This window comes from Uranotaenia lowii, chromosome 2, assembly GCF_029784155.1.
Source record: "Uranotaenia lowii strain MFRU-FL chromosome 2, ASM2978415v1, whole genome shotgun sequence".
Lineage (NCBI taxonomy): Eukaryota > Metazoa > Arthropoda > Insecta > Diptera > Culicidae > Uranotaenia > Uranotaenia lowii.
Genome location: NC_073692.1, coordinates 16,384,504 through 16,395,800, shown reverse-complemented (window position 1 = coordinate 16,395,800; position 11,297 = coordinate 16,384,504). Strand labels below are relative to the sequence as shown.

The following is an 11,297-nucleotide window of genomic DNA, read 5'->3' as shown; positions in this document are numbered from 1 at the left end:
AGGCTATCGTCAACGCTGATGTGGCATGCTTGCAGCTCTCTAGGCTCTGCATTTGGCTGTTTTAATGAGCCACAAACGACGTATCCGAGGACCGTTTTCTGTGGCGTCGGAAAATCGGAATCAAGGGAAAATTGCTGGTATTGTAGAAGGTCGAAGAACAGAGCAGCTCCAATGATTATATCAACACCTTGGCTTATGTTGAACTGCGGATCTGTAACCGGTAGATGCTTTGGAATCCCCCAGCGAGAACCTCATGTACTTCGTCTGGCTGGGCATCCAATTTTGAAACGGCGTTTTTTTTACCGTTTAACAACTGTCCAAGTCTGATGATCCTGCAAAGCCATTTGCTCGCCCTGGATCGCTTGCCGCCTTTCAACCTCGCTACAACGTGCAGGAACCTGTTTGAGATTAACAACAGCAGAAAGAGCTCGCTGTGGAAGAAAACCAACTTGGTCTGCTGCACTCCCGATGACTTAGAACAGGGAACTACCACGTTTGGTTCGTTGCTACCTTTTTGTGGTGGGAGTGCGGTTGCGCCTTACTCGTCGCTGTCATCTTCTTCCTCATCATCTCCAGCAGTGCTACTACAGTCGGATTCTCGACATTCCTCTTCAGTTTCTTCTTTTACGCTCTCATGCTCTTGCTCGGGAAATAGTGGTACTATCTCCGGAATAATCATTCTATCGTTCGCACTTAGGGCCTTGCAAACACGACTCATCCGCCAATAGAAGAGGTTGCCTTTCGTCTTAGCAACACCGATTGTGCCGCTGCCCTTCCTCAGAATTTCACAGTCAGGTTTGAACTCCACGTGCACACCCACTTTCAGTAGTCTTGCCAACGACAGCACTTTGTACTTGAGCTGCTTGACGCACAGCAAAATGCCGAACGACAACTTGTAGGTACTGATTTCTCCCAACGGCCGACACGTCTTTCACGGTACCGTCCTTCGTTGCTATCATTACCTCACCAACCTTTGCGCTGTCGATGTGAAGTGGCTCACGAACGTCGCGTAATGTCGTAAAAAATGCATTTGTCGCGGGCCATGTGCCAGCTTGCACCCGAATCGAGAACCCACTCGACTTAGTATTGATTGCTAGACACCTTCGCACCAGTGCAAACTCCCTGTTGAATGAAGTTTTCGCAACCTGCACCTTGTCCGCTCGTCTCGCCTCGGGACAAGCATGCTTCTTATGCCCGACCTTTCCACAAATTGTAGCATTTCCCGGGAAAATTCGCTAAACTCCTACGTCCTTTTCCAGATTAGGCCGCAAACGCCATTTCGTCATAACCGTTGAAAACACCCGATCCGAATTCTCTTCCAGAACGCTTCCTCTCCTCTGTTAAAAGGCGTGCTTTTACTGTATCAAGCCTGATTTGTTGATCGTCCATATTTTCCATCGCCGTGGCTACGACGTCGTAGCTGGGTGGCAACAATATGATAAGCTGACTCACCATGTCAAGCTCAGTCACCGTGGCACCGGCATCCTTCAGCTGTCTCATCAGCTTATCAAAACGAAGAAAATGATCCACCAGCAACGTCCCTTCTCCCATCTGCAGCATAGCCAAGGACCGCCTAATGTACGTCTGGGAGGCAAAACCTTTTTAGCGAAGGTACTTGCCAACGTCCAACAACGTCCACATCTCTTTGGCCGTCTCCTTGTCGCGCACGTACTCGAAATGATAATGCGCAATAAACGCCACCAGGAGTGCTTTCGCTTTCTCTTCCCTCTCGAAAAACGCTGTATTCACTGCCGCTTCTCTGGGGGGGATCCGCCGTGATAGTGTCCTTCACTCCATACGCCGAAAGTTGAGTCTCCACTCGAAACCTCCACGTGTTGTAGTTCTCGCCAGCGAACTGCACGATGCCAAATTTCTTCGGACAGTTCATCTTGAATCGGAAACTTTCCACAGACTTCATGACCTTTCAAACTTTACTGCACTCTTAGGTATAGCGTGACTGGGCACATAACCTATTGAAGAACACGTCTTTACGTTTTCGATTATCGGTAATTACTGGACAACTTATGATACTAGGCTGGTTGATTTTATAGCTTAGTCGTTGTTATTCACTACTACTATAGCAACCAGAACTGCTAGGATGCTTATTTACTACGTGCATAACAACTTGAGTTACTATGCTCCTTATATACAAATAGCTGTAAATCGCTGACTGCTATGATTTCAAATAGGCTTGTTGAAATTTAACACAAATTTATGGAATTTTATGATTAGAGCTTGAACATCTGTTTGTTATTTCGGCAGTCACTATAGAATTATTATGAAGCTATTTTTCTCAGCTTAATGTTATTCCAATTATATAGAACTATTTATCTAATTGAACCATTTGAATTATTTATTTATGAGTTCTTATATTATTGCGTCCTTTCGAAAAAATGTTCTTTTAAAAGAGCTTTCTAGAAGCAGTGCTATCTATTGTGCCGTTGAAAAGTTACAAATCATGCAATTGATGGCACTGTTTTTCATCAATTTTAAAAGGCTTCTTTTAAATAGAGCATTTGAAGTTTTACACAAGATTCTCAAGATTTTTTGTTCGAGTTTGTACATCTGGTCATCTGTATTAATATCTATACTAATTATTCTATGTATTTGCAATAATCATGATATTATGCATCAGAAAAGGATTCATACACGAGAGTTTTGCATGACAAGAAATTGATTTCAAACTTTGTAACAGATGGCAGAAAAGGGGTCGTTCATAAGAACTGTTAAATGTAAATAATTGCACTCTTATTTATGGGATTGAGACAAAAAAAATCAAATATGGCTCTCATCACTACATTATTGAAATATTCTTCGGATTCACGATTTCGTCACTGTATGATAAAAGTTAGATATACCTAAGCTAAGTTAAATATTCGTCCTCCTGCAGATGATTCATCGCTGGCTTACAGTCGACTCAACAACCCCACAAAACCGACCAGCGCTCCGCCTACCATCAATCACAAATCGAAAAAATCCGCATGGTTCTTCCGAAGACCCTCGGCAGCGGCCTCGATTGCCCACCACATGCTACAGGGCAGCGGGCCACGATCTGGCAACAATAAAAGCACCATCCGCGAGGAACACGAACGGGAATGGTTGCTGCTCGGGGAACCGCCATCGCCAAAGGCACCGGACAGTCCGCCCTCGGTCGGAACGATCGAATCAACGGTCCTCTCCGATCAGGTATCTGACATCGAGTGTATAGCGTTGGCGAAACCGGAAAACACCGAAAGCGACGAAGACAGCTCGACGGACATCGATGCGATTGTCGATGAGTACCGGCAGAAGGTGAAGGTTTCGGCCGCAGGTCCGCTGGACGGTAGGACGTTGCGGTTGCCTACGACGGCCAGCTGGCGGATTACCGTTGCCTTTATCGTTTTGATTCTGGTTGGAAGTTTGCTGACGGCTTCCGGTTTGATGTGTTGGGAGACCAACACGATTATTGTAGGAGTTAATGGTAATTGTGATCAATACTTGTTATTTTACGAAAACATTTCACCAAAAAAAAAATTGTTATTCAGTGGTATTTATTCCGGCTGCAATTCTGATGCTGTTCCCTCGATACGATCAAACAACGTCGACAACGCCGGCCATTTTAACATGTGCGATTACTTTGCTCGGATCCACCATCTTGTTTGCGGCGTCGTTTATGAATTCATGGCCTGCCCTTTTGCTGTGGTTTGTCGCAGGTAGGAATGGAGCTTCATTTGAGTCAAGTGCGGGTATTTTTATTGTTTCTTTTTTTTGCAATTTCAGGCCTTTTTCTTTTCATCCGATGTGACACGTGGTGTTGTCTGTGTTTGGAGCGTCCCTCGTCCGGTTCTCATCAGATGTTGATAGCGAGTGTTGGCAGTGGAACAAAAACGACCATCCGAGTTCCCCGGCCACCAAAAGGATCAATCATTTCGGCACGCATTGCTGGCCACAGCTGACATTCGGACGGGGAAGACAGCACCGATAGCGAGCTCTTCGAGGAAGAAGACACCGTCGAGGAGTGGACCGACTGATGGGTGTAGACCGTATATGTTTGACCAAATTAGCGGAGAAATACTCTTCTATGGATCACTTCTTCACTTTCATAACGTTGCTCTGGATGTTGAGTGGATGTTTCACGTTTGAGATTGTCCCTTGTGCGTCAATTCATCCATGTTACCGAATTATGTATCCCTTAATGGAAAAAACACCTGTTGACTCTAATAAGTATTGCTCCCGGACGAACATATAATGTGTATGTGATAAAACAATAACTCCTTTAAAAGCGTGTGTTTATCGAACTTGATAAGAAGAAACATGTATTAATGTGATACAAACCATTGTGAGTTAATGGAGACATTCCGATGAAGTAAATTCATTTCTGTCAATTGTTAAATGATTCAACAAAATACGAAAGTTTTAGTTCTGTTTAATGAGATAATTTTCGTTGCAGTGGAAATTTTTCAACTAATGGGAAATACTGCGGCTTTGTCATTGAACAGAGCTATTAACTATAACGAACAGATTTTTTTAACAGGATCAGTTCAGTGATCCTACTTCCAGATATGCTTAGATATTTTCAAATATGCGAATAGAATCGAAGCAAAGGCTTGGAAGTAGTATCAACAAAAAACAGTATAATCCATAAACCACAAGAACAAACACAAAAACAATCAGAAAATTAATAAAATGAAAATATCTACACACAAAAAAAAAAATCTTAAAGCCTAGGGATAAAGTAAGCTCATCGTTAAAGTTAAACGGAAAAATCGCTCAGTTTATAAACCATTTTTAACATGAAAGCAATCAAATATTGTGGGAATTTCAATTAAATTTTTTAATCAGTTGTATTTGTCAGAAATTATTCTCCGAAAATTAAATTGAATAATCAAAGGTTAAATTTTGTTGAAATCTGCTTTAAAATTTTCCAAAGCGTAAACTATTCATACCTACATGAAATAAAACTAGCCACAAAAAAGAGAAAAGAATCAGCTGAAGAAAGTCACTGATAACTAAGACAGTTGTTGAAGAAAGTTATGCTAAAACACCGAATCAGTCCGCGAAAAACTGATGGAAAGCAACATTTCCAAAGAGATGGGAGGCCTTTATTGTAGCATTTTTAAGCGCGAAGATCGATTAGCGTCGCAGAACAGAGAACTAAAGAGTAGTGTAGACTTTATTTTGATCTAAACAGAGCTAGTCGCCAGTTTGAAATTAGAAACAGATTTTCAATATTTATTCATCCACAGCTTGAGCTAACTACTAGAGAAAGCATGAAGGATACGAAAAAATAGAGTTGAAACGTTAAGTCTTCTCAAATCTAATATACAAAAAAGCGTTCGATCAGTGTATGGTATAGTTGATTGGTTGTCAAATCTTTGTCATTCGGTCGAAAAAAAGAGAACTACAGAAAAAAATATTTTCATTTAATTGGCGTCAATTATCTTACAAAAATAAAACATTTTACTGTTGGAATGTATTATTTGAATGTTTGGTGGAAGCAACTTACTTACTCATAAGAACTTTGAAAGTATTTGAAAATGAAAATGTTAATAAACCAAAGCTACGAACAAGAGAACTCAATAAATATGAAATTGACCAAAATACTTTTTTTTACAAGTTTGATGATAAATCCACAACAATTTGTCGTAACGAAAATCCAAACGAGGTCTTAGATCCGGGAACAGTATTCGTTGGGCCGGGAGCGGTTGGTTTTTCTTCATGTTGCGTCTATGATTGTTGTATGTAGTGTAATAGGGCTTTCTTTCTTTTAGATTTGTCGGAATCGACTGGCTAAAACCCGGAAATTTCTCGACATTCGAAAAATGTCGAGGAATTTAGAGTTAAAACGGCCATAACTCCATTTTTCGATGATTCCGATGGATCAAGTAGCCTTCATTCAATTCATTAAAAAAAAACACACAAGATAAGTCAAATTTAGTTCAAAATTTTCAAGTCCGAAAATGCTTTTTTAACTTTATTAAAAATGAAGGGGAATTGATTTAAAAAAAAAATCACATAAGATACTGTCAACTGGGGCAACATGCAACAATTTTCAACTTCAATGGCTTCTGAAAAACTTATATTCACAGTTAACCCAACCCCTTATGCATCAAAAGTTTTAAGGATGATGTGATATGAAATTGGCGTAGTTAGAAAAATTATTGGTTTCTTTAGTTATTTTTAATTTTCTAAAAACATGCGATTTTCACCCTCCTTAGAAAATGGGGTAACTTGCAACAAACTTTGATTTCAATAATAAATCTTATGAGCACGTATGAAAATTAATAGCTTTTAATGTATTTGCGATGCTTTAAAGACCATTACGCATGAAAACACCAATTGCAGTAATTTTTTCGTCTGTTAAAACTAATTTCCACATTTTTTCTGAAAATAAGGATGCTGCATACATTTAGGGGCTAAATAATACTACGAAAAATTCTACAAGCTGAAATCATGAAAATAAATGTTTAGATGAATGAAATTTCAATGTTCACAAGTGCGTGATGCAAAACATTCATATTCCAGCACATGGAAACGAGATTTACAAGGTGTTTCTTTGATTTGCATTTTGTTGCATTTTACCCCAGACACCTAACTGAATTGTAAAAATATTTATTAAAAAAAATGAGTGATTTTTTAAAAAATATATTTTTGAACCAACAGTGTTGGTATAGCATGAGGAAACCAGTTTAAAGTTTGTAGGCAATATTATCAAGCCAATCCGTCATACTGGGTAATGTTTTTTACGCCATCAAAAAATGTTAAAATTTATACATTTATTGCTTTATTTTTCAAATGTTATATAAAAATAAATAACTTTAAAAAACTAGCTTCAGATGCGAGGAGTTATGTCATCATCATTTTGTTATCATAAAAAGATAACATTATTACAATACATTAAATTAAAAATTGATTAGGTGTGGTGTTATATTAATTTTGCATCTAACACCGCTGTTGCATGATGCCCCGTTTGACGGTAAGTAATATTAGGTTCAAAATTTTCAAGTCCGAACATGCTTTTTCAGAAATATATGATAAATGTTGAGGAATGGAGGGGAAACGGCCATAACTCCATTTTTCAATGCGTGCTAAAATAGCCTTCATTCGATTTCTCGAAATAAAAAAAAATCAAAGATATAACCAGTTCAAGAAGAACTATTTTTGTTAAATATTTTTAAGATATCTCGTTCAAACTTCAAACATTTTCTACAGTAAATTCAGCAAAATTGTGCAGTTTTACTATCTCCAAAACTCTCTACAAAATATTTTATATGAATCACTGGCAAAAAAGTTAGGTTGAAAAAAACTGAAAAAAGATGATTTTTATATTACATTATCTTAAGTTTGAAACGATTACTGATACAGTAATGGCACAGTTGCAAGAATTGATACAAGCTAAAAACTTTTCTCAGACAATATAACTCTAAATAGATATTAAACAAGTTAGTTTTTCTAACTCTCTGCCGGATGGATTAATCAATTTTTATAGCCCTTATAATGTTGGTCATTTTTCTGGAAGACGCTATAGATTTAAAACGCATAGTTGCAGCACAAAATAGTTTTGATCGCCTTTTTCATATTTTATACCTGTGTTCGGTGGCTTAAACTGCCTTCATTCGACTTCTCAGAAAAAATCACACAAGATACATCTCATTTTATTCCAAATTTTCAAGTCTGAACAACTTTTTTTCTCAAATAATTGAAAAATTGAAGGGGAATTGAGGGTAAAATAGTCAAAACTCCTCTTCTCGATGCGTGCAGTGGCTCAAACAGCTTTCATTTGATTCCTCGTAAAAAATAACACAAGATAGGTCTATTTTTTGTTCAAAATTTTCAAGTCCAAATCAGTGTTTTTCTGGATTTTTTACAAAATATAGGGGAAAAAGGGGTTAAAAAGGTACTATTCGTAGTACTATTCGTAAGCTCGTGCGTCGTCCGGACATTTTCAATTAAGGGAAGTACCGTAAACTGGGGGAACTTTGATCACTTTTTTCATTCATTTTTGAATATTTTGGTAGGGGATGATTTTTCGTAATATATAAAATTTTTAAAACCCTTACTGTAGGATGCCGTTTAAATGAAAGACGCTTCAGTTTGGTTTAGCTTCTTTACTATTGAACGTCTCGGGTTGATATGACATGATCAGAAAGGTGAAAACCGTAGCCTGCTAATTTAACTAAACTAGCCGGACTCCTACACCCAAAATTCAGCCTCTGTGCCAATAGCGTGTAGTCAATTTCATAGCATCATTGGTACAAGAAGATAACGCGACCGGCACTGATTCGATTTGCGCCCACCGGCATTAACCTCCCAGCGCAACCGAATTGCGTATGTCTGAATGAAACAAAATAAAAACGTTTTCGCGTCCCTCCCCATCGCATCACAAGCCGAAGAAGGATGGAAATAAATACCGGCCAACACCAGGCAGCCAGCGAACCGAGCACTGTGCGTGTGAATGTAGCAAAAGCAACAACAAAAACATCCTTCTAATTCAATCGACCGGCAAACACGGCTAAGCTGTGCGTGTGTATGTAGCAAAAGCAACAACAAACACATTCCTTCAATTCACCGGCAAACAACACCGGCCAAGCTGCCCGGCTTCAGCAGCTGTGTATATATAGCGTGTATGTAAAAGCAGGCAGTAAGCAAAGCACAGTTCTCATACAATGGGTTTCCCGTTCCTTCACTCCTGTTCCCTTTCCCGTTTCCATCTTAAGACAAAGGAATGCATTGAAAGGAGGCCAAACGCCGGGAAGCCGCCGTTGTATGTTTTTTTGTGATTGATCGGTAATAGAAAGCCTATGACAAATATACCTGGTCCTGCATGAAGCTCGAATAGTGCACTGGTTAGGATGTCGGACTGGCAAGAAGATACAATTGGTGTTTTGAGTTCGATTCTCACCACAGCGCTGTGGTTTTAATTTTTATTTTCTTGTTTCTGGGATGAATTATCCAATAGGAAGGAAATCCCATAAAATGTTTTTTCTTGAATGTAGTGGTCATCATTTTGGTTGGGAGCCGAGTCCTTATGCCAGTTACGGTTTTTCAAACATACCGTCTTCGGCACAGTGCACATTTCAGCGCATTATCGGCACAGAGATTTGCTAAATAGGCATAGGATTTTTGCAACCTCTTCTATGGGTGTACAGTTCGGCCATCCTGACAGATTCATCGTCCTCGATGTATTATAAAAAATATAAAATATATGTCGGTATAGCAAATTTCAATTCCAATTTTATACCACATTTTTTTCTAGAAATCTAACGCTCAAATCTTTATACTGACCCTGTGATCATAGAATCGCTTTTTACTTTAATTAAGTAAAGTCACTATTCATATTTTTCAAAGAATCTTCCGGAACCTCCTTATTTTGCAGTGATCATCTGTGAATTCCGCCTCCAGCTTCTCGGACCGTCGACTAGGAGAGAAAAAGGACTCCGCGATCTGTGGCTCCAGCACCACCTGTCATCTGGACAGCGTCAGTGCCTGGAACAGCTACTCATCTAGCTCTTACCACAGCATCCGGATCGTTTCTGTCCGCCTTGTCGTACGAGAACTTCTAGAATAGCTAGAATAACTTCCGTATTGAACTCTTCCAATGGAATCCTTCCATCGTCCGGAAGCAGGAAAATCGATCATCCGGCATCTTCGGTTCCAGCACCGCCTGTCGTCCAACAGCGCCGGTGCCTGGAAAAGCTGCTCCTTCAGCTTTCTCCGACAGATCCGGAACGCCTCGTATTTTCTCAGCTTCACGGGAGATCCATGCAAAAATATTTTTTCGAGAATTCGGGGTTTTCCAGACCGGGTTCTTCTTGCTTCAACCCCACTTCTGAAAAATTGTAGGATGCCGTTTAAATGAAAGACGCTTCAGTTTGGTTTAGCTTCTTTACTATTGAACGTCTCGGGTTGATATGACATGATCAGAAAGGTGAAAACCGTAGCCTGCTAATTTAACTAAACTAGCCGGACTCCTACATTACTGAGGTGAGGAGTATCAAACATGATCATTGATCGTAGTAAATTCAAAAGACATTGGTGGTAATAATTGAATGTTTGTTACAAAACCAGATTTCGAGTTTCGGGGTAACTTTGATCACTATGGTTTTTAAGTACCGCAACATCTTCAAAATTTTTGTTATGGTGCCAATAAGCACACAAAGCATATACATTAATAACAGTAATTTTTGTTAGGACTATACTGAGTTTTTCAACGTTTTTTTTCAAAAACATTTATAGTCAAAAGATGGACCATGTTGCTGCATGCATCTAGGGGTAAAAATTATAAACATTTCTCAATTTTTTTTTTTGGCCTAAAAAACAAATAAAATTTTACCTTCATGCAATTCCCAAGGTCCTCGCACTGTTCTCATGTATTTTTTTTCTTCAAATTGAACCATTTGATAGGGTTTTAGCCATTTTTACTATATGGGGTTTCTCATGGAAATACACCGTTTTTTTCCAATATAAGAATATTATCACCAAATGACCTTAAAAATAACACTTAAACTAAACCTAAACAAAGAAAAAAGTTGAACTTTCACATGAAACAACCCATTTGCTCTTAAATGCTTGAATTTGATCAGGAGAGATGTTTGTTTGTGAGCCTTCGAAAAACCAGATATTTTAAGTTTTTAAAATTACATTATTAGGAATATCAAAAATCTTCTAATAAAAACCAAATTTAGCTTATTCGTAACTAAATTTATAGGCTTTCAAACGTAGTAAACAGTTTCCAGATATTTTAACTTTTTGCTTAGTTAATGATGATTATCTGCAAAAATTTCATGTTGATCAAAGTTACCCCGGTGATCAAAGTACCCCCAGTTTACGGTATGTTTTCAGAGATTTGGTTCATGTAAAGGTTGTCCACTATGAAATTGCCACACTATGAAATTGCTCTAACTTTTTAACCGTTGGCTAGAATTTAATGAAAATTTGAGTGGATTTAGTTTATAGTGCATTGTTTACATTCTGCAAGTTTTAAAGTCCTGTGATTAAATCTCGCGGAGATGGACTCGAAAGAACAGCTCGTGCGTAATAAAATCTTGCGCATTCATCACGAGAAAAAGGATCTCTTGCATCGTTCCATCACTAAAACGTTAGGAATTGCGAATTCCACGGTGTCGCGAGTGATTATGCGGTTCGAGGAACGATTGACTACCGATCGGAAGCTCCTCAGTGAAGGAAAGAGTATTCTGTACAACACCAAAAATCACAACCGCGTAGTTGGGGCCTTCAACCGAAACCCGAACGCCTCCGTTCAGGATGTGGTTAAGAAGCTGCACCTAAGCCGAAGTTTTGTCCAGAAGGCCAAAACT

At 38.8% G+C, this 11,297-nt stretch overlaps 1 protein-coding gene across 1 annotated transcript in view; it reads left to right on the top strand.

The window, feature by feature from the left end:
* The window catches only part of LOC129741100 (uncharacterized), a 21,369-nt gene extending 15,799 nt beyond the window's left edge, over positions 1-5,570 (top strand). Inside the window, exons 4-6 of the mRNA XM_055732802.1 lie at positions 2,864-3,460; positions 3,525-3,692; positions 3,760-5,570. Of these exons, the coding sequence (XP_055588777.1) occupies positions 2,864-3,460; positions 3,525-3,692; positions 3,760-3,935 (941 nt within the window). The 3' untranslated portion in view covers positions 3,936-5,570. The remainder of the gene's footprint in view (positions 1-2,863; positions 3,461-3,524; positions 3,693-3,759) is intronic.
* Positions 5,571-11,297: the final 5,727 nt, after the last annotated feature.